Consider the following 26,488-nt stretch of genomic DNA (forward strand, 5'->3'; position numbering starts at 1 on the left):
TGGTCAAATCGATGGCGGCAAAACGGCAAAAAGGCCAAAAGAATTCGACAAGAGAGCGCGCTGCGTGGTGCCGTTACCGCACACTCGTAACAACTAACGACTGAAAACTAAAAGCTAAAAACTGACAACTGAAAACTGAAAACCGACTTGGCTGAAACTGGCCAATGCAATCTGGTCAAAATGGAGAAGAGCCAACTGGCCATTTCACTCGCAGCCGAGCAGAACAGAGAGCCGCACAGAGCGGCTTTAAGCCAAAAACCAGCTAAAACCAAGACCAAGACCAAGACCAAGACCAACTGAGCGGAGTGAAAACGGAAATCTCTTGGCTCTCGAGCGTAAAGCCCCGGTGGAGAAAGAGCGGGAAAGTCTTTCTCCGGCTGCGATTCCCATTGCTAACTGCTCTTTGGCCACTCCAAACTGCTCTCCACATCTGCCACTCAGTTTGGTCAGATGGGTCAGTCTGACTGGCGTTTAACGAGTTTTCACGCATAAAATGAATTGAATTAAGAAACAACTTCAAACGGCAAAAAGCAAGCAGCAAAGAGCTGAGCTGAAGAGGAAAAATGGGGGAAAATGGAAAACATTTTGTTGATCAAACAAAATCTGAATGCACAACGCGTAGCGGAAATACCCTGGGGAACTATGATTAAAGAAAGTTTAGTTCCTAACTTAGCATTTTAGATTTTAGAATGTCTAAAGCGGTTTTAAGTGCCATAGTTTTGCTTTTGCTTTATTTAATTTAAAATGTACACACACACAAATTTCACTTTAAATAAACGTTTCAATCGGATGCCTAATTAATGATTTCGTCAAATATTTATAAAGAAATGGGAAAATTGCTTACCAACGCATCTCCTTTAGCTTCGATTGGCGAAAAGTGCATACCCGTTTCAAGTGTCAAACAAAAAGAGAAAACAAAAGTAGGCACTACACTTCAGCTCCATTCGACTGATGGACGTGCGCCAACTATGAATATCAACCATGCGCAGATGATGCTTATATGGCGCTGGAATCTCGCCGGAGCCACTGAGACCCACTGAGACCCACTGAGCTTTAAGGCCGAAAAGAAACTCCAGGCCAGTTAACTTCCCATACAAAAGTGTTTCTATCACAAAGACCAAACGACCAAGGACATTGCTCAATTGAAACGTCTAAAAGGTTAACCAGTTTTGAAGCCCAGTAGATCCTTTGAGCTTTTACATTTAAAATATAGCTTATTCCTAAAAATCAGGTTCACAACCTATTGCAAAAATAATGGCACTTAAAGGCATAATACCATGCTGATCAGCAAAGTCAATCGGTTTTCTGCTTGAGGTGATATTACAGCTTTTGTGTCTGCGCGATATAAAAATAACACTTTGAAATTGGCCAGCTGCCGTATTATTATCTTGAGGCCGTAAAAACATTAGCAGTTTCATTAAGGCCACGTTATAATGACCGATGCCTGCAATTATTCACGCAATTAATGCAATTATTTTTCTATTTACGTGTGGTAAAGTGGCATACAAAATAATTGCTATACAAAATAATTGCTATGCCAAAATTTGCAATTGGTGCAAGACACTATTTCTGTGATCTATCAACAAATATCAATGACAGCATATCTGTTGAAATTAATTAGCATAAAATAATAGAACTTATGTTTATAAAAAATATATATTTATGTTGTCTTCGATTTGAAAGAAAACTATGCATATTCAATATACAATTGTTTATATCAGCAAATATAATTCTAGCTTCCTAACTTTCAAACATTCAAGCTTGCGAGCTTTGAATGCTTTTTTACTTCTGATTTCTTAGGCAATTTTTCTTGCATACTTTTGGTTGGCAAAAAGCAAATAATACAAGCCACAAAATAAACTTACAGATTAAGTAAGACTAAATAAATAAATAAATAAATAAATAAATAAATAAATAAATAAATAAATAAATAAATAAATAAGTAAAAATAAATCACACTCACCTTGCGGAACTCCTGGACAAAACTGGTGACCATCGATTGGATGGCGGCGGCGCGGGCTGCATGGAGTGCCAGGTGCTTTCCATTCCTAAGATTGAGCTGCAGTGCAGCAGGACGCGGCAGGGTGACTGCACTCTGGATCTCGCCAAAGGAGATGGCCTGCACCACGATCAGGTAGTCGGCATCGCGACGAGCCAGGTAGAGTCCACTGTGCGAGACGCCCATGATGCTGACATCCGGATAGAGCGGTGCTCCTTGTACGGCAAAGAGTCGTGCAAAGTACAGGGGCCAATCGCGTGCCATGTCCACCAGATGCCGCTTGACCAGGGCGCGCACCTGTCCACCATTTCCTCCTCCACCTCCGCCGCCAGCTCCCGATCCATTGCGATTGGAGAGCGTGTCCACACTCACGCCATGGCCGTGCAGCATGTTCAGGGCGGAGCTCTTCTCCTGCGGCGTTATCCTCAGGCAGGGCGTCACCCCGAAGACGTCGCCCAGCACCTGGGCAAAGAGCAGGTCCAGCGCCACCGGCGGACCGATGGGCTCGTGTGGCTGGAAGACCTCCTTGCGCACGCGCAGCTTCCACGGCACCCGGTTGTAGGTCAGACAGGCACTGCTGCCCCCCGAACCCGATCCCATCAGCACGCCGGAGACCACACCCAATCCCGGGCTGCTTGACGAAGGCGGCGGCACCGGAGCCGGCACAATAACGGGCGGCGGCGTGGTCATGTGCATCGAGTCCAGCTCCTCGCGCATTCCGGAGCTGGCCGAGCTCTTGCGCTTCCGCTCGTGCTCGTACTTCTGGGCCATGTGGGTGCGGAAGGTGGCCAGTCCGGCGGTGCGGTCCTCCCTGCGATGCCCACCCGTGGTGTCCATGCTGGCCTGGATCACACGCGGCGGCGCCGGCTGGTAGACCTTATGGCTTTCCCGCTCCCGCTCCACCTGACGGATCTCGTAGAGACGTTCGCGTTCGCGCTCCCGCTTTTCGCGCTCCTTTTCACTGCCACTTCCGGAGGCGGGTCCCTCCACTTCCGCCCTATCCCACACCGACTCGGAGTAATCCTCGCGATCGCGACTCCTGCTGCGGCTGCGGGATCTCTCCCGTTCCGCCTGCTCCCAGGCAGCCACCGCCGGCGAGGAGGAGGCCGAGTGATCCTCCAGATGCAGATGATGGCTGCTGATCATCTGCTGCGGACGCACTGCACCGAATGTGTCGCGCTCCTGGCGCTGTATAAAGGCGGGCACATGCTCCTTGACCACCTGACTGCTCGAGCTGCGATAGTCGGGCTCCGGCTCCGGACTCCTAGCCGTCGGCGGACTCTGCGGCGCTGGCGGCGGTGCGGGTGGCGCCATGCTGGGCGGTCGGATAGGTGGCGGCGGTGCCGGCACACTTGGCGCCGGTGGCAGCAGCACTCCCGGCCAGCCGCCCGACGGCGGAGCTGGTGGCGGCGACAGCTTGCCCTCCATCCGCTCGATCTGTGTGCGCACCGTTGCATGGGAATCAACTACTCCACCTGGGCCAGCATTTCCACCAGACACGCTGGCAAAGAGTCCGCCCAGCTGCTGCTGCAGCATTAGCTTGCGCGTGTCCTCCAGCTTGGCCGGTGCTCTTTGCTCCGACTTGGTGGATACGGTCGATCTCACCGAGTGGCCGGCTGTTACCTGCTCCAACCGCTGACGCATCTCGGAACTGAGCTTCAGTTTGCCCACACTGCCCGGCGGCGGACGATCCGCTCCGATCTCGAAGCTCTTCTTGGCCAGCTTAGTGGTGACCACACTCTGCATCGGCTGTCCCGCATCCTGGGCATCGCGGTCTCTGTCCCGGTTATTCACCGCCGACGTCGTCGTCGTCGTGGTGGTCTCCAGTCGGATGCTGCTCCTCATTAACTGGCCACTCAGGGGCGGCGGTGTGGGACTCTCGATCTCGAACTCCTCCCACTCGATGGCCGTGGCCGAGGCACCGCGTGCTCCAGGACCCGACTCCAGCATGCCGCCATTGCTGGACATCTGGTGATGCTGAGCCTGTGGCGTCGTCTTGCGCTGATGCTGGCGCATCTTGAAGGCAAAGAAGTCCTCCTCGGTCTGGAACTGGGGCTCATCCTGAGGCGGTGGCCAGCGCCACTTGCCGATCCGCACGGTCTTGGCCCGGCCGTAGGGATCCAGGAAGTGTCGCGTCTCCGAGGGATCCTTGCACTCCAGCGGCGGCGGCATTGGCGGCGGTGGTGGTGGTGGCGGTGGTTGCAATGACTCCATCACTACCAAACTACTCCGGGTGGCCTTCATGCGCATGGGGGACTGCGGTGGCGGTGGCGAGATGGACAGGCTGCTCAAGATCGGAGGAGCCGGTGGCGGCGAGGTGGAGTTATTGGCCGCCGCCGCTGCCGCCTGCTGACTGAGCAGCGTCTGGAGTGCCTGGTTCTGGGCCAGCAGCTGCTGCTGGATCTGCAGGTTCTGGGCCATGGCAGACTGCAGGAAGGCGCGCTGCACCTGCTGCTGATAGAGCGCCGGACCCGACTCCGTCTCGCCGGGCAGCTGCATCAGCTGGTGGAGCAGCGGATCGGCTCCATTGCTGTCCGTGCTGCCGCCTCCACGGATGCTCACTGCTAGCTGCTCCTTGCTGGTCAGCTTGTCCAGTCCCTTGGCCACTGGAATGGGCTCGAAGAGCTCATTGATGTAGTCATCTAGATCCTCGATTTCCGATTCCTCATCCCTCTGCTCGGGACTACTGGCCGTTGCTCCACCCTTAATGATAAGCGCCAACTGGTCCTTGCTGGTCAGCTGCTCCAAGTTCTCAACCAGTGGTAGCGGTTGGAATATATCGTTGATGTAGTCATCCAAGTCATCAATCTCCGATTCCACTTCATGCTCCAGCTCATAGCAGCCGCCTCGGATGCTCGCTGCCAAGGATCTGGCATCGGACAGCTCATCCAGGGAGCCGTCCAGCACTGGACTAAACAGGTCGTCCAGGAACTGATCCACATCCGATGCCTGCGATGGTACCCTCACCCTCCTCACATGGGAGGCCAGGGAGGGAGCCTCACTGGTGTCGGACATGGCCGAGGATCTGGTGGCGTACTCGGCCTTGTCCGCGTATTTACTGGAGTGCGAGCCATGCGAGGCAGCGTGGGATCGGCGTCCTGCGTGCTGGGACTTCTGGTAACGAGGACCCGTGTCCTTGCCAACCGGAGCCAGTCGCTCCGCCGAGTGATAGCGATCGTTTAGGCGACTCTCCGAGAGACCCAGTGTGTGCAGCGGCTCCTGGGAATCGCAATCCGTTGGCACGGGTACAATATCCCCGGCAAGCAGGTCGTCCAGTGACTTGGAACGGGACTTCGCCTGACTGGGACTCGGTCCCTGACCCGGTCCTGGACTGGGCTCACGTTCAAAATAGCGCTCATTGAGCGCCGAGCTTCTGGAGAGCAGCTCCCGGCTGCTCCTTCGCTCCCGCGGCACATCCTCCTTGCCCATGGAAGTGGGTGGAGCTGGTGGCGGAACCGCTGGACGTTTAACCGCATCCGGCAGCGTGGTTCTGGCGAACTTGGCGCCAGAGCGCAATAGATCGCTTCTGGGAGCGGGAAAAGCGGGACACAGCTCCTTCTCGGCAATCAAATCCATCACGTAGTCCAGGCCACAGCTATCAGTGAGCTGCTGGCCATCATCCAGCACCAGGGTCCAGCCGCGACTGGCCACGCCCAAAGATGAAACAGCCAAGGCTGCCGCCTCCTCGCAACTGGTCCACGAGTCGACGGCCACCGTTTGACTGGCCTCATCCGGCAGTGTAAGTGGTAGGGCCATGTCGCATCCCCTGGTCCAGGCACGCCACTCCAGCCAGGCGGGCACAAAGCTGCGACAGGCGCCACCACCCATGGCGCCGCTGGACGATCCACCGCCCTGCTGGCGGAGCAACTGGCGCAGTAGAAGCGGACGCAGTGACTCTGGAGCCTCGTCGTCCACGAATCTCATCAGATACTTGCTGAAGGCAGCGCTGGGCTGGAAGCAGCACAGACACTGGCCCAGAAGTTGCCACAGTCGTGTGGCCTCTGTCGAATTGGACGGCAGGCCGTGCACTTGATTGCACAACTGCACCAGGATCTCATCCCGCAATCCTCTGGAGCTCAACGCCTTGTGCACAATGTAGTCGGCCAATAGCTTTTCCTTGGCGCCTTCCAGCGCCTTATCGTTGCTCCAGCGAAGTATAAGCTTGAACACGGCCAGCGCATCCTGGAAGTCCTGATCCCGCGACGCAGCTCTGGTCAGCAGGGGAGCAGTGATGGGCTCCCTACGCGGCTGCAATCTCAGTCCATTGCAGTAGACGCTGCTGAACTTGCCGAAGGAGAACTGACCCAAGTCCTCGGGCAGCTGCACTGCCGACGATGGTGGACCGGGCACTGTGCCCAGTACCTTGACCAGGTGGCGATCACCGTGCGGCGGCGACCAGCCCTGCAGTTTCGAGTAGATGAATGCCAACTCGGCTGGTATGTCCAGGTAGCTCAGTTGGCTTCTCTCCAGCACCGCCTGCTTGGCCTCCCGTGCCTCGCGAGCTCGCTGCGCTGCCTCCCTCGCCTCCTGCCGCCGTCGGTGATCGGAACGCAGCTGTTGGACCCTCCGCCTGGCCAGACGTCCGCGCCACAAGCGCTGGGCAGTGAGTGCTCCCTTGCGAAGGCGCTCGTAGCGTTGCTGTGCCCTCTGGCCTCGCCAACGGGCCTGGAGACGGGTGGCGGCCACCTGGCGACGCGCCAATTGCCGGCGGACCAGCATGCCACGCACATGCCGCTGGACACTGACCGCCGCCCGGCGCAGGCGCTCTGTGCGTCCGCTTTCCAGTGCCCGATGCAGTGCCTCGCGCAGGAAAACCCTTGTGGCGCCCAGCTGATAATCCGGACCTTCCACACCAGTGCGCGGCATGGCCTCGAGCAGAGCGCGGCACAGCTCCCGGTAGGGTGTGCCTCTGGCCAGAGGCGATGGCAGCAGATGGCGATAGCGCTCCACAAAGTGCTGGAAGCGCAAGCGCACCGGATAGCCACGCTGCCGGATCTGAATGGTGTCCAGCATGCCCAAGTAACGAAGTTGCTGCAGCACACACGGCATGTCCATGCGGAGGGCGTGCTTCTCCTGATTCGGCTTGATGCAACGCACGAACCACGGATGACACCTGCCCATCGATTGGAGCAGCTGCTGCAGTGAGTCCGCAAATCTGGCTGCCACCGTTGGTGTACGCGGCTTCATCGTGACGAATCTACCATTGCTGCCCTTTGGCAATGTTTTTCCGGCGTCTCTCTGCGCCCGAAGCTGCTTGGTCACCTCACCCACCAGGGGCAAACGGCTGGAGGCCAATAGCTCCAGGACATCACCACGCAGCGCATCGCGATTCTTGTCCAGGAAGCCGTCCACGCAGTACCACACCTGGCCCGCATAGTGGGTCACGCCAAACTCCTGGGCACCGATCCGCGGACGAGCGTATAGCTCGCTGAGCGCATGATTGTAGTGGCACTTCTCGAGGAAACTCAGATCGGTGGCACGCGGGAAATTGGACTCGTCGTCGAGCAAATGGCAAATGCCCACCGGCTTCTTGGCCAGCAGATGAATCACCGGCAGATTGTCGTCCCAGGCCAGCGGTGTCCACTCCAGACGCTCGCGTGCATACTCCGCCTGCTCCAGCTTGAAGACATGCTTATTGAAGTACAACTGTAGGTTCTCGTTCGCATAGTTGATGCACAGCTGCTCGAAGCTGTTCTCCGCCAAATCCTCGAAACCAAAGATGTCCAGGATGCTGATGCGATGGGCATCGTGGGTGCCGCCCTTCTGCACAATCGAGTTGATCCTGGAGACCAGCCAGTTGAACAGTCCCGCATAGAGAGCCTTGGCGAAGGCATCTCGAGCATCCAACGCCTGATCGATGCCAAGTGGCGTATGCAGTCGTTCCGCTCGAGCTTCGGTGGTGCGACTGGTCAATGCCCGATGCAGTCCCTCGGCACTGATGTGCAGCAGGTGGGCGGCCCACTTGATCTCGGCATCGGAACCAACTTCCACGCCCTCCTGTCCGTGCCGCAATTGCCGGCGATGGAAGTAGACATTGCCCAGATGAAGAACTGCAGCCAGGACGCGTACGATGCCCTCGCGTTCGCCCTCGGAGACGCCAAGAACCTGCATGGCTCCCTGCAGCGACTCCCAGTCCACGCGACCACTGGCACAGTCGGTGGCGCCCTGGTTCAGATAGAAGTACTTGTCCGCCTCCAGCAGACCGTACTTGGATCGCTCCGTTTCGGAGAGTCCGCCAAGGAGTTCGTAGAACACGTGGTAGTTGCGTTCGCCCGGCGCCTGCGTAACGATACGCGACTTCTCCAGCAGGTACTGCGTAATCTTGGCGCCCACGATGGCGCCACTCTTGAAGTACACCTCCAGATACTTGCCAAACCGCGAGCTATTGTCGTTCCGGGCGGTGCGGGCATTGCCAAAGGCCTCCAGCAGCGGTGCCGCCTCCAGGATCTGCTCGGTGATGACGGCTGAGGCGGATCCGCCGCCGGGCACCACGGCCGCCAGGTACTGCATCACCAGCTTCGTGGACTCCGTTTTGCCGGAGCCACTCTCTCCGGAGATGACCACCACCTGGGGCGACGGTAATGCTGCATGTGCAGCTGCTCCGATGGCGAAAAGATGCGGCGGCAGGGATCCCAGTGGTCGGCCGGCATACTGCTTGGCCACCTCCAGGCCATAGGCATCGGGGAACATCTTGTAGGGATTCACCGCGATCAGGATGCTGCCGGCGAATGTGTAGATCAGACCCTTGTCGTAACGCAGGCGAAGGTTCCACAGCAGCGACGCCTCGTGCAGATCGTCCAGCAGGGTCATGTCCTCCACCCCGCTGCTGCCCAGATCCTGGCGAGCACGCAGGCTGCCCTCTCCCGGCTGCAGGGCGAATGTTTGTGGCTGCAATGAAAGAATTAAAAACATAAGTGAAGGAATATTAGGGAGCATCACAAGGGGGGCAAATCCTCTAAAGCAACTACATGGAACACATCGCTCACGTGGCGTGCTATCACATCGCTGCAGAGCGTGGACAGTCGCTTGACCACTTGGGGATATCGGCACTTGAGGCGTCGCAGGCGACTGGCGGGCAGAGCCGGATGTTTGGCCGACAGATTGGGTAGATTGGCCAGATCCTCGAAATCCTCGAGACTGGCGGGACGCTGACGACGGAGGACGTGCGGCGAGAGGAGCGCCAGCGAGGGCGACTGGGCAGGACTGGGAGTCACCGATCCTCCGCCGCCGCGTTGCCACGGCTCCAAATGGAACCGTACGATGCGCATCTATCAAAGAACCCCACTCTACAAGTCTCAACTCCCACAGATGCACCAGCGAACTCGTTGCTGGGCCAAAAACCCGAATCCACGGCGAGATTAAAAAAGATCAAGAACTAGTAACACAAAAGACGTTTGTTTGTGGCCGAGGTCTCGAATGCAACTGAAAGGAATCGGAATCTGGCGGCTTCATTGCCACAATTTCCCCAAACGTTTCTAAAACGGTTTTCGCTGCATCCAAACACGTTCTTTCAAAACGTTGCAAGATGGGGGTTTCAGTATGGTTTCCAGTATGGCTATGGGTATGGGTATGGGTTGCATGGCATATAGTAGACCGGATCAGTTCGAACCCGGCCAGACCAGATGACACTCCTGTTAGCTACCGACTACTACTTGGTAGTGTGGGCCACCAGAACGCCACAAAAAAAAATAATAACACGCATGTGGAGGGAGGAGAAGAGCAAAGAAAGCAAAGAAAGGAGAGAAAGAAAGATAGAAAGATAGAAAGAAAGAAGACACCCGATCGCATTGATATTGATGCAGTCTTCGATCGCCATTCAATTAGGCATCCAGTCAGTGTGTGGGACTTTCTCCCCGAGAGCGGCGAGGCTCAACCAGTTCAAGTTCGATGGCTTGATGGGTTCTTGGGCACGTCTTCAGTCTTCGGTCTTTGAGTCTTTAGCCTCCAGTCTTCACTCTTCAGTCTTCACTCTTCAGTCTTCAGATTTCAGTTTTCAGTTTTCAGTTTTTAGCAGCTTCGTGTGGGGCTGGGGATATTGTCATCTGATAGCCGGTCAAAACAATGCCGTGAAATATCTTCTTTGGATCGCTGAGAATGCATTCGCCTCGGCAACTTGCCCATTCATATCAATCGCGGCATGCGTATCAATGACTGAGCCAAATTATGTGTGTCAATTGATTGAGGGATTGTTTTTCAAATGATAACTAAAAGTATGCTTTAAAAAACATATACAAACATAGCTGTGGAATCTAAAGAAGATGCCATTTAGAACCAAATATATTGAAAGAGATCGAATCTTTCAGCTTTCAGATTCCGACTTTTAATGTTAAATCAAATCAATATTACCATTAACACAGTTATTTTACCAATGAAAAACTAGTTCCGATATTACATGATACTGAAAAAAACCTACATAAATGCAAGTATTTAATCAACATTTAATTCATTTCAGACTTCGCTGCACTACAATCAGTGAAAAATCTCACAGAAGGAGCAGCAGTTGATTTCGTTGCAGGGAGCAAAATGCACTGACCGATAATTGATCTACTTCCATGATTACGCCTTCAGAAGCGGATTCCCATGGTCCCAGTGGCCGATTCCAAGCAGCACATGTGCCACCAACTGGTTCTCAGTTGCAACAGGATACGCGTCACATGTGGCAGGTTTTTCTGATTCTAATACCGCTAGACCAAATATAATGGCGAGCGCCAACATTATTACATTTTGTTAGAAGGAGAATAATAAAAGCATACAGGAAGTTTGGTTTCGGCAAAGCTAGTTCTTCACCTGCTACTTGCCAAATAAAACACACGGAATGCTTTTTGAGTGCCCATTTGCTTTCGTTTTGTACGTTAAAACATAAAGTAAACATTTTGCTGCTGCAAACTAAGCGCATTTTTATACAGTGAAATCGGTCATTTGGCAAATGTTTAACTGCGAATAAAGAGTGCCTACAAGGGTGATTTTCACTTTTAACATCCAGAAACCTAAAAGTCGAGTGCTTGGGCATTGGCACACCCATTCAGCTAGTAAAGTTACTATTTACAATCTCAGTATGTTGAGTTTATATAAATTTGATGTTAGTCTGCCTTTTGCTCCACTGTGCTGTCAGTCGACGACTTGAGACTAATTGCCGTGTGTTCTCAATCTGGATACCGCCAGCTCAGCACTTCACCAGCTCACCAGCTCAGCAGCTCAGCAGCTCCACAGGTCCACATCTGATAATTGCAGCGAGTGGCAGAAAGGAAAAAGGAAACGCTGCCGCTGGCAGGTGCAATTAGGTGCATTGCACAGGTGGTACAGTCCACTGTACAGTGAGCACGCGTGCCGATGGCCGAAAAAGAAATCCAACTGGGCAAAAGGTTCCGCCTCTGTATTTGTATTTCGTTTGCATTTCCATGGTTGCACCACAGCAAATCGGCACATAAATCCAAGCGAGCACATTCCATAAATTCCGAGACCCCGAAAAGCAAACCAAACTGCTAAACACTCGAGGGCAGCTCATGAAAGGCGAAAATAAATAAATATAAACAGTGGGGCAGGCAAACAGTTCATGTCGGGTGAAAATAGTGAAAAGCATTCATGGGCCACGGCGAAACCGAAAACAAATTGAAAATTCAAACAGTAAGCTACGGAAACCGAACCAAACTCGCACCTTTTTACGGAGGGTGCGAAAATGCACTGCGAGAAATGGTTCTTAGAAAGAAAATATACATCGAAATATAATAGAAATCATAAACTAACTTACACATTTTATCGTAATTTATAGTTACTAGCTTGGACTCACCTTGCCTTTGATGAGCGCCTGAACAACGATCACCTGGGCAGCGCGGTGCACCTCCTGGATCTCGCCGGGAATGGGATGACCCATGCCCGGATCGAACCAGACCAGATCACCCTCGGCCCAGTCCATGGCTCCGCTGCGTTCGCGTTCTCTGCTCTGGACTCACTATCCTGTGCGTCTGGCTGTGGGTCAGGTCAGTGTGGAAACGATACTTTCCCGATCTTCTGCTCCTGGGCTTCCTCTATAGTGTTGAACTCACTGAGATTGGGAGTGGAATGGAGTGCGGAATGGATGTGGTCTTCAAACCGGTTGATGCATTGCTGTAAGTAAAATGCGAAATGTGAATTAGCTAAGTACATTTTACAAATTTTCTCTCAGCACACAAAAATTATGGCGCTCGGGAAAGAAAAATTCAGAAATTCGTGCAATTACGACGCCTTTCTATAAAAATTCCTCGCTCTTTTGCATTATAAAATTGTTGCCCAGGCGGCTTATCAGACTTGTATCCAAAACCACCATCGGTGTGATTTTGATGGGGATTTTGATCGTGAGCAACGGTGACTGTTTGCAGTCAATGACGCGAAGGCCGCTTTATTAATGAAAGTACAGATTTTTCGTTTCTTCGCATCTTTGTGAATGTATATAAATATATATGTTAGTTTTATTTATTTTTTTTCTTTATTTGTCTCTGTGGAAATGTTTGCCAACCGAGACCGAGGTGCAATGAAATGCAACGGCGGAGGAAAAAGAAAAACAACTAAATCGTGAAGCGGTAACAATGACAGTAGCAACGTTTGCATCGTTGCAAAAGATCCGAGGGTAGCAAACTGAATTAATGAAACATGTCGGAAATTCACGAATTGGAAGCTGCAGTGAAGGGACATCCCAATCACAGATTTCAATAACCATCAATGCAAAGTAATATAAAGTTTAGAGGCACCAAAATGAACTTTATGTAGCAGAATTGAAAAATTCTTTGATTAATGTCAAGTTAGTGAAAGCAAGGTCAGTTACACAGATACAATAATAAATTTTTAATATTTAATGAGTGTGTTAAAGCTATTTTTTGTTATTTCAAATTGATGATAATACCAGAGCACTTCGATTTTAAATAAAGTCCAAATGCTCAAACATGACTCGCATTCACAATTGGCCAATCGAAACCAACCTCAACAAGATCCCATTAAAGGCAATTAATATGCCAGAATGCGTTTAAAATTATGATCGTTTCCAAAAAGAAAAAAGTGGGAACGGCAGCGAAAGAAGCATAAAACATTCAAGTTCATTAAGAAATTTCCAAAAAAGCAATATCGTAAAATATGAAATGCGAACGCCCAAAAAAACCCGAGAATATATGTAGGTTGGCCAAAAGAATATTAAGCAGATGCGGCAAGATCGAAATAAAAAGTGGGAAAGAATGTTATGCTGTGGTTGTTGTTGTTGCTGTTTTTGTTTTATCTTTGCCTTTTCTCAGGCAAAACTTTCACCTGATTTGCGGCAAATGCCTTTAGCACACACAGACATAAATATTTATGCCCAAAACAACAGAAACATCAAATGAAAATAAAACAACGACAGCAGAAAGAGAGAGAAGTTGTCGCAAATTGATTTGAGTTGATTTGATTCGAATTGATTCATGCAGTTGTGGCTTAAGTGAGTCGATCGGATTTGGATTTGTTAACTGGAAGTGGAGTGGATTTGAATTGGAGTTGGACATGGAGTTGGAATTGAAGTTTGGGCCTGGCCCAGTAACGAATCTGTGTGCTGCCAACTGGCCCGGCAAGTGCTCACGAAATAGCGTCAATGGAGGAACTTGTTTTTCGAGACCAAATGGCTGGAGGGAGGCTGACACTTCGTCAGACATTTTCATTCAGTTTGCCGCTTCATAAGGCCAACACGTACGCACCAGCCCTCTCTATCCGTCGAGCTTTTGGGGCAACATGCCATACACTCAGCGAAATACTCGTAAGTATTCAAAAATATAATATCAAAATAAGAAAGTAATCGCCATCCTAGGCAATTCAATATTTTTGTTCTCACACGATTTATATTCCACGTTATTGATTCTCAGTTAATGTTTTCTGCCGTGTAATAACCACAAAAACAATGACTAAGGCAGCCAGCAAAAATCTTGGCTAGCTACGGGTTCGACCGCATTCCAATGCTAAGACGTCGCTGCCTGCAGTCCATGTTTAATGCTAAGGTAGCAGCCAAGCCAAAACGGCAGCAAACGAAAATAGCAACAACAGCCTCATGATTGTGCGACAGTATGTGTGTGTGTGTGTGTGTGTGTGTGTGTTCGTAATCAATGAGCAAATATCCAACGATGTGGAATAACAATCATAAGAATTTCATTTGCAACTAAGTGTTGGATAAGTGAAGCCAGCTTTTTGCGGCATGGGTTGGGCACTTCACGTTGGCAACGGAAGTTGCGCAATGGAAGGCACTTCAATTGAGATTCATCTCTCAGTCAATATATTAATTAATATTAATATTAATATTATTCATAGAAAAAATAGATTTGGCAGAAGGCAAACCTATTAAAATGGTTAGTTTTAGCATAACAAATAGATTTTTGGAAATCACACAAGTTTGTTGCCTAAGTCTTTTGTTTCGCAGTGCCCAGAACTGCACTCGAACTTAGGCTTTAATTCGAATATAAAATAAGCGTCCAAAAAACAACCAAGAAGCGGTACAAGTTCGTTGCCTAAGTCTTTCTATTTTCGGTGACAACTACAAGCGCTAAATAACTGAAAATAAATAACAAACTCTTAAATTGGATAACAGACTCTTTTCTTATTTCCATCTCGACATATTTCCATCTTCTATAGCAACTGCGTTCCCATGGGACAAAATCGGATTCTTAAGGCGATGTTTTGTTCGATTTCTAAAATGATTTGTTATCAGCTATGGACACACACACACACACACATATATAAATACCAGACCGCACCTGCTTAAATGCTTAAATGTTAAGTTATGCATAAGTTGAAGTCAGGTGTTGCTGTGCTTGTGTTTGCGTGGCTAAAAAATGTGTTTCTAGTGTCTCCACAGCTCGTTTCTCGTAGTTTCGAGGGTATTGATACATTCTTGGCATAGCTGAGAAGTCGGAATGGCCCTACAAAAAAAAAAAAACAAGTGGCTAGGTGAAAATCAGGGAGCGGAGGGGGGCAGGAGGTGCGGCTTAGGCTGCCACGAAGTGAAACTCGATAGAGTGTTTTTTCTTTTGTTTTTTTTTTATCTAAACAACACCTCAACATCTCGCACACGCACAGCCAAATACGATCTTTAATTATGTTGCTCTGACTGTTTGATTTTACGTTTACGTTTACGTTTTCGTTTACGATTTCGATTTTGTTTTAATTGAGTCGGTTTGACGAACTGCAATTTGCAATTCGAGCTGCAATTAATTTCGGTTTACTTTCAAGTTGCGTTTTTGTTACCCACTTAACACATTCGCTATTTGCTCGCAGCAATTATGCATTATTTATTGTTTATTGTTTACTGTTTTTATTTTATTTAAGTCTATTGCTATTCGATATGCAAGTGGCTTTCGTTTTGGGTGCGTGTATTGTTGATTGAAAGATAATGATAATGAACAATTAATTATTGTTAAATCCACATGTGTTTGGTTCACAAGATCTACATTAAATAATTGAAAATGTTCAAACAAGAATAATTTATACCTATAAACTGGAGCTGATGAACGATATGGGCTCAAAAAGACCAAATCCAATTTAATGGCCGGCAAGCTTTCGGTTTCTGGACTCGCACAGATTCCCAAATTGGATCTGGCATACCAATCTGGGCTACAGAAAATTACCTCTCCGTATCTGGTTAAAAATCGAGGGGGAACATCCGCGCGATAATCTGCAATCCGCTGGCCAGTGACTTCGCTGAAAAATACCTGGCTAATTCAATTTGGACTGCAGTCCTACCATTCTCCCCCCGGGCCTTGCCATTTCAATTAAACCCAACGGCGACGTCAACAACGTCTGGCTGCGACTGGCTGACTGACAGTTTGACTTATTGGCTAAAAGCTTCGGCCAAAAACAGTCAACAACAGCACGCACTCACCGCTCTTGACTAGGCTTGTCTAGGGAGTGACTAGTCATATATTATTTTGCTGTTGTTGCAGTAAGCGGCTTAATTGCCCTGCTGCTGTTGCTCACTCTTCGTTTGCTCGTTTTTTTTTTTTATTTCGGGTTGGACAAATAGAAAATTTCATGTAGAAAGAAGAAATATTTAGCAAGAAGTTGAAGTCGGCGCACGATTTCACTAGCACCAGGGCCAAAACCAAAACCAAAACCAAAACCAAAACCAGAGTCAAGCCAAATGCTATAAGCCAAGTTCGAGCTAAAATGGCGACACATACACACAGGCGCGTGCAGAGAGTAAGCCAAAAGGCCAATAAACCTTTGGTAAAAATGAAAAAAAAAACAGAAAAAAGCGCGCCATGTTGCCAGCTTTTGCTCATCGATCACAAACAACACACACATGCACACACACACAGAGAAAGACAAGCCCACAATACAGCAGATAACTTTATGCATGCAGAAAACAAAAAGGGAAATTTTCAAAAGTCCATGCCGGAGACAATTGAAAGTGGCGGTGCATAAAGTATTCTAACAATCAACTCGATTCAGCTCAACTCAACTGAAATCGAATCAAATCGTTGGTGTCAGCCGAAGGAGTGCCGCTCGATTTGCTTTTTGCAATCGTTTTGCGTCTATGCGTGGCTGCCGCACCCGCAACATTGGTTGCTGCAACGAGGGACACCATGCACACTGAGAAAAAATACCACATAATTTAATTAACTTTCATATCATCATATTCATATCAAAATACATACATTCTAAAATTCCATTGCTTCTTGTTACTCGAATATTATACGCAAACTTTAAACTTCTTTAGCTGTAGTTTGATTAGGGCTATTTTGGTGATTTTTTTCGGTGTGCCACTACGGAGGCGAATTGGAAGTGGGCGCCCTGGAGCTGGGAAACAGCTGCGTCTTGGAGGCGTTGCGGAATGTGAGGCAAGGCGGTTCGCGGCCAAAAAGGTACTGCAATACTTCAAACGCAAATCTTACGGAGGTGCCGCTGCCAAAGATGGGGCTTCGACTCCAGGGGCGCCATACGTGTATGTAGGTTAACAGATATTGGTTTGGTAGATGGTACAAGCCATATTTCGTTGGCAAAAAACAGAACAACACCGAAAATCCAATCTATTACCAACTCCATTCGGCAAACTATACATATTTTCTACAAATAAAGTTCATTTGCTTAACTTCCATTACGCGACTTTCTCAAACCGAACTCAAAACTTAACCCACAAAAATTAAACGCCGTCTTTTCGATTTCATTTAGTCAAAACTAAACAAAAGTTCCCAGGCGAAATTGATTTTGGATGCCTCCAATTATCGCATCATCCAAATCGATTAAAAGTTAATAACAGTGTGTAGGGTTTCGATCAAAAAACGAAATCGATGACGACAACAAAAGAAGTATCTGTCCAAGCTGATGACGAATATGCGGGAATTTGCCGCGAAAACCGCACGAAAATAAATTAATAAAAAACGTAAATTAAAAATTTCACTCAATGGAGATCGGAGATCGTTTTTCTTGTTGCTGCCTGTGTTGGCTGTGACTATTTTGTTTAAATAAAGTAAAAGTCAATTAACATCTTTGTCGCATTAGCATGAATGTGAGTGATTGTGTGAGCTGGCATCGGTGGTGGTGGTGTTTGCTTTGGCTTTTGTTATGCATTTTTAGCATTTGTGGCTCGCTTTTTGCTTTGCCAGCGTCCCCAGCATGAAAATGAGCACGAAAGCGAAAAGCAAAAAATAATTATCGATAGCAAAGTGGGAAAAGTTTGCTCTAGGACTACCAGATACTCTTGTTAACCCATTGACAGTCAAGGGATTAAATAGAGATTTCTCAGTGTTTTACTATCGTTTAAAATAGAGAAATGCTCCAGTCACATGGCACCGTATAAAACCCGTTCCAAAATCGTTCTCCCATAAAATCACTGAACTATGGCTTTTGGCCAAAGACCTTGATAAATTCTTAACGCTGACCCTCTTGGCGATGCAACAGTGGAACCCTAATAAAGTCACCCTCCGCCAAGGAATAAAGTATAGGGCTATGCCAGCGATAAGAAAACACGGCAATGAGCTGGGAAAACAAAAGACTCAGGCAACGAACGCGAACTCGGGAGAGAGGACAACTAAGAAGGGGAATAAAATGGGGGAGGTGGGGGGTTCAGGGCGTTGTTGTACGGAAGTGGCACGCATACACCGACACAAACGCACACATGGATATACTCCAACACACAGAGACATTCGGAGCTGGCCAAGTGGCCACTGCGGCATTCTTCGATGGCCGGAACCAGTTTTCTTTTGCTCCACCACCAATTTTTTTTTGTTTTATAGCATTTGCGTCGATTTTTTTCTTGATTTTTTTTTCTGGCTTTTTGCACGCCTAACTGTTTGCGATCGTATACCGTTGGCAGCGCAGCGTTCTTGGCTTCTTTTGGCTTGCCATGATTTGCCAAAACGTCGCCGATCGAAACCAAACGAAAGCCAAAGCCAAAGCCAAAAAGCGATACAAAACAAGAAACGAGACGGACGAACCGATCGTAGGGATCGTTAAAAAAGAAACCGAAATATAGCATCGAGAACCACTCGAGTACCGTTAGGACGAGCTTATGCAACTGCAACTGCATCGGATCGAGAATCGGAAAAACGGAAAATCGTAGGATGGGGCTGCCCAGGTGCCGTTACACAAATTGAAATCGATCGCCTTTGGAGACGAGAACAGGTCTTAATATCTGTTGGCATCTGGATCTGGAATTCAAAAAGTTCATGGTTGCACACGTGCAATTGGCTTGAAATCGAATGCATCTTCGATGAGCTCACCGCAATGCCGAAACTCTATTACCTCTATAATTAGCCATGATGGGGGTGGCTCAAACTCAGAGAACTGAGAGAACATTGTTGCTATTGGCATTGACATTGGGCAGTCTGATTAATTGATTGACTGATTGTGAATACAGTTTTTTTGGTAATAAGCGTGTATGATTTCATTGGGGAGTTTTTAACATTCAACAAGTAAAAAATCCTTTCAATCTTTCTGAACTTATAGATCTGAATAGTTTCAGATATTCTCAGATTATAAATGATTTCTTTCGTTATAAGAATTTTAATTCTACATAGCTCGAAGATAATTGAAGAATTTACAAAATCTAAAGCTGCTCTGCTAACAAACAAATCCTTTAAGAACCGAGATGATTTTGAAAGCCCTTCAAAACGACAATGCCAATGAAGATAGTTCAATAAGAACGATCTTTTAATGGCGCCTGGCAATCCTGGTTTTATTGACATTCTTCTGATATTTAGATTCAGATTCAGATTGAGATTCTGATTTGAATTCCGAGAGAGTGAGAAAAAGGTTACTGCTATTTTCGCTCTCTCTCGCTCTCTCTTTTGAGCGTGACTTACTTGCTTTGTTGTTGCCTTGCGTTTCAGATAACCGTTCTGTTCTGCCAGCGTGTGAGTTTGTGTTTTATGTTTTTTGAGCTCTTTCTTCTGCTGTCGTCTTTCTCCTTCTGTCCCCCTTCTGTCTTCTTTCGCTTGGTTTCTTTTGGCGTCACTTCGTCACCGCACACAGAACATTAGAAGAGGAAGAATTCTGCTACATTTCATCCGCAGTGTCTTCCGATACTCTCTTCTCTTCTCTTCCCTCTTTCTCGCTGCTTCGTTGTTTGTGATTCTTAATATTTGTTTTTTTTCTATTTTTTACGCCGATTTGCTTGTTGCGTTGTTTGTCAAAAAAGTGTCGACGCTTTTCAATTTCGTTGATCAGAATTGGAACAAATAATTGCACGGCACTTGCGAGTTGGGTAACGAAAAAAAAAAACAAAACTTAATTTGACCGCTCAGTATGTACATAGGTATTTGTATAGTTGTGGCTATAATCCGTGGCACGCCGCGCACCAAAAAAAATGCTCAACAAACTTCTCCGGCAGTCAAACAGCAACTGAAATGGCCGAAACCACTGGAAGTCCAATGGAACTATGGTCAACACAGATCACTTGTTGCCCACAGAGAGAGAGACGGAGAGAGCGACGAGAGAGCGAGAGAGTGCAAGTGCAGGGTTGCCAATGACATTCATCTATTGATATTTATAGGTGGATATTATAGGTTGTCAAAAATAACGCAGTCATTTACTTACTTACTTACTTTATGGTTGTTCGAAATTTAGGAAATTTAAAAACCCTCTCAAATATATGATATCTATTCACAAGGTATAATCTTAACAATAGCAACAAATAAACATTTTCCATAATAAAAAACTACGATATTTAAAGTACTTTTGACAACTCTAAGCGAGAGAGAGAGCTCAAAAGCTGACAAAGAGCCGCGCTTTCCGGCTGAAAACAGGTTTTTCATCTCACGCAAGTTCATTTTTCAATTGCCGGCAGTGTGGCCAATTTGATAATATTATTAAAAATACTTAATAATTGTTTCTTTTTAAAATGAAATTTTTGAAAGAAAAAAAATGGCAATACATTTCACACATATTTACATAATAGAATACTTATATTACATTACCGGTTTTGTTTTGAAAGGCAAAGCTGACTGCTATGAAAGTCAACAAATTCGATAGTCATTTTGGCATCGATAGCTTTGCAAGCAGTGCAGCGAACTGATTAAAAAACCCGCGTATTTAAAATGAAACGTAACAAACTACTTGTATAATTTTCAAACATTAACTTTATTCATAAGAGCGACAGAAAAAAAATTCTACGATGACTACGAGAGGCGCGATCGTTGATCGCTGCCCTAAATCTCCGGATAGGCGCTGCCAATGAGGTTCTTTCCCCGGTAGCGCCACGAATAGGTGACGATGCCGAACTTGCTATTGCCCAAGGACACTGGACAGGTGCGATCCGGCCGTAGCTGGAAGCAGACGGTGTACAGGGCGAGCTCCAGTTCCGGAGAGGTGCCCACGAACACAGTGTTCACCGGCTTGTTGAGTCCCTGATGCGAGAAGCGGATCTTGACGATTTTGCCCTTCTGCAAAGGATTACGAAATTAGTTTAACTCATTTCCATTCGTTTCAGATTGCCTGATCATACTGACACATCCAACACAAAGGACCACTTACCGTGCCAATATCCTGCTCCTTCATGTAACCCTTGTAGTCAAAGCGACCGTCCTTTTCCTCATCGCCAATATAGACCCAGTTGTGGAATCCGATGATGGTGCCCTGCTTCACCTCGTGGACAAAGACGTGCTCGAAGCCGGAACTGCCGATCTTGCCCTGACCGCGGGAGTACTGTGTGAACCACAGCTCCTTGACCAGATCGCGGTGGGTCTTCGGATCGGGACCGACCACTCCCTTCTGCTGCAGGAAGAGCATGGCCTGACGCATCACCGGCGTGGCCATCACTGCGTCCAGGAAGTCGTTCTCCTCCTTGCGCTCGTTGGGCGTCACATGCTCGTTGACCTGGGTGTCCTGCTCGTAGTTGTTGAACAGCAGTCGCATCTTCACGATCGTCGGCGATTCCAGGGCCTTCGCGTCCACACTCAAAAGTCTTTGGAGAAAAAGTAACGACAGGATTTTAAGGATTTATGTAACTATGGATTACTTACGGATTGGGTGCCTCATCGGCGCTGTCAATGGAACGCGTGCGTCCCTGCAGATTCACCCGAATGTTTCCGATCTGGCTGTTGCTCTCCTTGGTGTACAGTTGCTCCGTCAGCTGGCGGATCTCGTCATCGGTGGCCACCGAGTTGCCCGACGACTGGAAGCCGGGTCGCACAGTGGTTGTGCCGCCGCCCCCACCTCCGACCTTGTGCGGTTCCACCGACACTCCGTGGGCGGGAGTGGGCGCTGCCGAGGAAGAGGACGAAGGCGTTGGTGTCGGCGTAGGCGTGGCCGCCGACGTAGCCTTGGTGGGCGGATGCACAGGATGCTGGGGCGTTGGCAACGGCGATTGCCAAGCCGATGGAGAGCCCGGCGTGGGCGTAGGCGAGCCTGGCGGAGTTTTGGGTCCGGGCAGAGCTGGGAAGTCCTCCTTTTGGGATGGCCTTCGCGGTCCTGGCAGCGCCGGGAAATCCTCCTTCTGCTGCGGCGTCTTACCTGTGGTGCTGGTGACGGGCTTCGCTGTGGTCGTGCTGGTCGTAGTGACGAGTCCGAAACCTGGACGTCCTGTTCCTGGCGTTGGTTGTGGTCCACCACCGTAGCTTAGATCGTAGCTATTCGGCTGCGGTTTCTGTGGCCGATAGGAGGCGAATCCGGGCAGAGGTGGCTGCTGTGATGGCTGCTGTGATGGTTGGTGTGATGGCTGGTGTGATGGCTGCTGTGATGGCGTTGCCCTGGTGCTCGATGGCCACTGGGGCGGCGTCTGCGGATTTTGGGAAGCTCCGAAAGGTGAGGATCCCGGTGTATCGGGTCGCGGTCCCAGCGGCATCAGTGGTGCATGCGAGATGACCAGTGGCGGTGGCTTGTTGGCTGCCGTGGGCGTAACCACCGCCGATTTGGGACTGGTGACCACCGGTGGAGCAATCGTGCTGGTGGTAGTTGTGGTGCCATCACTGCCAAAGAACTTCTTGAATCCACCAAACCAGCTGGACTTCTTGGTCGTCGTCTCCACGGCGTCTAGCGGATCCGGTGTGATCTGTACCTCATTCTTGTACGCATCTAGCGGGGATTATGGTTCGGAATATAACGTTATGACTACTACCTGTTGCCCAAATGGTTTTCGCCATTTCGCCTACCTGACAAATGAAAGTGGCCGGCAAGAGCCAGGCACAAAAACACTGCGCTCAATGCCAGGCAGCGCATTTTGCTCGATTTATTAGCACTTTGCCTTGGCGTACTACGATTCGTCTTTCAATTTCGACTTATTCAAGTTCCCAAGACTGCGCGACCAACTGAACGGAGACTCGGCAAGCGACTGACTGACCAGAGACTCCAGTTCGCCGCCAGCCGCCTGATCTTCGCGATCGCAGCTGATGTTGCTGTTGTAGCTGCTGCTGTTTTTGGATTTTTTTTTTGGATTTATTAATGAGCTTACGACGCGATCGTCGGCGGCGTGGGTTTTGCCTCTATACAGGTACCCTACAGCCAGTTCCATGGGCTATTTGTGTTGCGAAGAAATAAGTGTCTCATCTGAAATAAAAACATTTCACAAGGCTGAGTTCACATAATTTGATGACTTCTTGAATGGCAAGAGAAAACTAAAGACTTCGCATTCAGCTAAAGCAATTACTTTTGAAACACTTTAAAGTAATTCTAACAAAAATGTTTACTGTGTGTACGAAAGTCAGTATTGATTTTAAGTATTAAGTTTTAAGTACTTTAGTCTTCAGAGCTGTAGCACCGAAATTCAGATGCAATTTCAGTTGCAGATGCCGAGTTCTGAAGGGACCTGCTTCAGCAGGGGCTGCTCGAGGGTTATGGTGCATAATTACCTGGGCAGAGCGCTAATTGTCGAACAAAAAAGACCTGACCTGAGCGGACAAAAATAGGCAAAAATAGTCGCAAATGAGGAGGGGTAGTCCGAAATTGTATTTGCCTTCGGAAATGGCTCACGTAAGCGATTAAAGCGAATTAAGCTTGCATAATGCCTTGGAATTTGGTATTGTTCTGTAGTATTCTATTCTGACCTGGTTGCTTTCCCTGACCCTTCCCCGGGAAGACGGCTCTATGCCGATGCCGATTTAATTCCACAAACCAAATTAATTACACTGCTCGTGAAGGAGAGAGAGCGAAATGGCCTAGCTCGCCATCCCATTCTAATTAATAATAATGAAACTGAAAACTGAAAACTCAGTGCTTAAATCTGAGGCTTATCGCCGCAGGGAAAGGCCACTGGCAAAGGTTATGTTTTTGTGTGCTCTATTTGAGCAAACAAGTCCCAATTGCAAAACTGAAAATTGAACGCTGAGAAGACGATAAGCCACCTATGTACATATGATCTATTTAAAATGCTAGCTATTCAATTATTACGATTTGATATGATTAATGTGGTTTTGAAGTGGGGCTCAAAATAAATGTTGGAAATGACAAAGCACTTCGAGCTCTGATCGTTCAATAATGGAGGTTATAAGAATTTTATTATAGTATAACTGCATTGTTTTACCTAAACTACATATGCAGCTATTAATGGTACGAATTAGAAAATGAGTTTATTATTATGTTATTATAATTTCGAAAATTCGTTTTGGTTCCTCAAAATTGTATTCCGTTATAAAATCCATGTGTAATTGTAATGCTTTGCCATTGTACACATTTTATAACTAGCATTTTAGCATTTTGTAATTGCAATCCTCTTTTTTTTTGCTCTCTACTCTGACAAGCGGTGCCATTTAAAAATATATATATAATTTAATTTGCTGACGAACAAATGGAAAAGAGCGAGAAAGACAACCAGAAGATGTATGATCTACTTTTAGGCTGCTGACTTACATTCCCATAGAATATGCAAATGCACTATTGATTCTAGCCATGCAAATTAGAATTAGATATAAAAAATGAACACACCACATGAAGTAACAAAGACTAAACAAGTAATTTTATTACAACAGAACGAGAAACAGTAAGTAGAACAAAGAAATCATAGCCAATCACAGACCAATGGGATCCACTGCCGATTGTCAGACACTTTTGTTGATCAGTTTCTTGCGAATGGTCTCATCCAGCGGCGGAATCGCCTCGCGGGGAATCAGGAAAGTGGACAGGTTGAACAGATCCAGAAACACCTTGTAGCGATCACTGAAATCAAAACAAAGAGCGTTGAGCGGTTGGAGTTCACTGATCCCCAATCGAAGATATATATATTGATATCTGCAATGTTCACCTGAGAGTGGAGCGCAGATATTGGTATCCGGACGAGCCACCAGTGCCCAACTGTTGGGATCCAATCATGCGTTGCACCATGATCACGTGATTGTCTGTGGCGTAAATAGAAAGTAATATATGTATATACCAAGACGTCAAGATGAAAATATATGTATGCATGTATGAAGGAGGATGAAACATGCAATACTTACATCTCCACTTGGTTATTAGCGAGTCGATGTCCATCAGCAGGGTGAGCAGCTGGTGGGGCTGGCTGAACCTGGGCTCGTCCCTGTAGAAGGTGATCATGATGGCGCCCTGGAGGGCTCGATGGCTGAAACGGCGATCCCCACGTCGCACCAGGGCATCGTGCACCGCCGGATCGAAGATGGAGCGGTACACTTCGCGTCGCTTCTCGATGTCCATCAGGCGATAGTTTTTGGCCTTCTCCACGGGCTCCTCCATGGCGCTCTGCACCTGTGCCGCCAGAAATCGATCGACGCTCTCCTGGAACTTGGCCCAAAAGTTGAAGCCACTCTCCTCCAGGCCAGGTGTCCTCTCCAGCCAACGCTGCACCAGCTCCAGCAGTGATGGATCTTTCTCCGAGTTGCGGATCGAATTCCGCGCCTCCTCGTCGCTAAAGACATCCGAGTACTTCTGGTTATACCTCACCCGCTGCTCAGTGAGCACTCCCAACTTGTTCTCGATCAAACGGAACTGCAGCGACTGGAAACCGGATGCGGGGGCCAGATACTTGCGGAAGTCCATGAAGTCTAGCGGGGTCATGGTCTCCAAAATGGGCACTTGGTCCACCAGAAGCTGTGCAAAGGATTTTATAAAAACGGCGTTGATAGGAGAGCCAGAAAGAACCCACTTTTAGTATCAGAACCACTCGGTGCAGTCGCTTGACAATCTCCAGCGTCTTGGTCTCATCGATGACCTCCGCATCCAACATGTCCCGTATGGAGTCGAACTCGAAGATGATCTGCTTGAACCAAAGCTCGTAGGCTGTGGAGAATGCACATGAATGTCATTGAGTGCATTCATCTAGCTCCAGTGCTACTCACCCTGGTGAGTGATTATGAACAGATGCTCATCATGGACAGGTCGCTTGTCCTCCTCGGAGAGCATACACTGGGCATCCAGCAGTTTGTCCAACATCAGGTACTCTCCATAGATTTTGCCCACTTCCGTGGTTAATGGCACCGCCGAGTCATCGTGCTCGTTTCTGGATGGATGGGTTTGAATTGATGGAACGACTGGGTCGACTGGGTCGACTGGCATGGACAGCACGTGCTGGTGCTCACCCGTTTCCTGCATAGGGACAGCTCATGGTGCTCAGCTCAGCTCAGCTCAGATCGTGGCTCCTCGAGCGGCGGATGCTGGCAAACTGATCTCCGCCAGCGGACCGCAGATGAGACCCCAGCGAACCGATAACAGAGCGAAGTGAGAGCTCCAGTTCCGACTGATTGCACAGTCGGCGATCTGGGCGATGGGCAATGGCCAATGGGCAATGGGCACTAGAAGATAGGCTGGGAATTATCAATCACTGGAGGTGAAAGTGCGACGCACACAAATATTTTCGTAAAGGGAAAGGCAGGAAGGGAGTCTTACTTTTCAGAGCAACCTCTTCAGTTGTTTACATATTATAATTAAATATAAAAACTGCATTAAAATTAAATTTATAATGAGAATTGTTGTTCCCTGTGTGGGGTCCAATATTATTGGTCCTTGAAAATAGGTCAAGGTTGCATAAAAATAAATCAAACATATTTTGATAATTCTGACTTGTTTTTATACAATCGCACCATACGCCAAAATAAGTAAACAAACAGATCGCAATAACTTTCAGTTCCC

The 26,488-nt window shown here is 48.2% G+C and overlaps 3 protein-coding genes across 4 annotated transcripts in view; all 3 read right to left on the reverse strand.

Moving 5' to 3' along the window:
• Window positions 1-19,802, reverse strand: part of LOC120455420 (unconventional myosin-XV) — a 29,689-nt gene extending 9,887 nt beyond the window's left edge. Inside the window, exons 1-3 of the mRNA XM_039641569.2 lie at window positions 19,282-19,802; window positions 11,787-12,103; window positions 1,964-8,887 (exon numbers count right to left, since the gene is read on the reverse strand). Of these exons, the coding sequence (XP_039497503.1) occupies window positions 1,964-8,887; window positions 11,787-11,912 (7,050 nt within the window). The 5' untranslated portion in view covers window positions 11,913-12,103; window positions 19,282-19,802. The remainder of the gene's footprint in view (window positions 1-1,963; window positions 8,888-11,786; window positions 12,104-19,281) is intronic.
• Window positions 19,803-20,533: 731 nt separating this feature from the next.
• Window positions 20,534-22,751, reverse strand: LOC120456592 (poly(U)-specific endoribonuclease homolog). The gene is made up of 4 exons (XM_039643502.1): window positions 22,567-22,751; window positions 21,439-22,489; window positions 20,951-21,380; window positions 20,534-20,859 (listed from the first exon to the last, which is right to left on the reverse strand). The coding sequence occupies exons 1-4, from the start codon at window positions 22,631-22,633 to the stop codon at window positions 20,626-20,628; spliced, it is 1,782 nt and encodes a 593-aa protein (XP_039499436.1). The 5' UTR covers window positions 22,634-22,751; the 3' UTR covers window positions 20,534-20,625.
• A 1,587-nt stretch (window positions 22,752-24,338) lies between these two features.
• On the reverse strand, window positions 24,339-26,083 carry LOC120455568 (tryptophan 2,3-dioxygenase). Of its 2 annotated transcripts, XM_039641932.1 has the most exons (6): window positions 25,939-26,083; window positions 25,699-25,859; window positions 25,506-25,639; window positions 24,844-25,450; window positions 24,651-24,744; window positions 24,339-24,565 (listed from the first exon to the last, which is right to left on the reverse strand). In XM_039641932.1, the coding sequence occupies exons 1-6, from the start codon at window positions 25,962-25,964 to the stop codon at window positions 24,448-24,450; spliced, it is 1,140 nt and encodes a 379-aa protein (XP_039497866.1). In that variant the 5' UTR covers window positions 25,965-26,083; the 3' UTR covers window positions 24,339-24,447. The 2 variants fall into 2 exon arrangements, with proteins under 2 accessions (XP_039497866.1, XP_039497864.1); XM_039641930.1 differs by lacking the exon at window positions 25,939-26,083 and having other exon boundaries at window positions 25,699-25,932.
• Window positions 26,084-26,488: the final 405 nt, after the last annotated feature.

The sequence above is a fragment of the Drosophila santomea genome, chromosome X (assembly GCF_016746245.2).
Source record: "Drosophila santomea strain STO CAGO 1482 chromosome X, Prin_Dsan_1.1, whole genome shotgun sequence".
In the NCBI taxonomy this organism is placed as follows: domain Eukaryota; kingdom Metazoa; phylum Arthropoda; class Insecta; order Diptera; family Drosophilidae; genus Drosophila; species Drosophila santomea.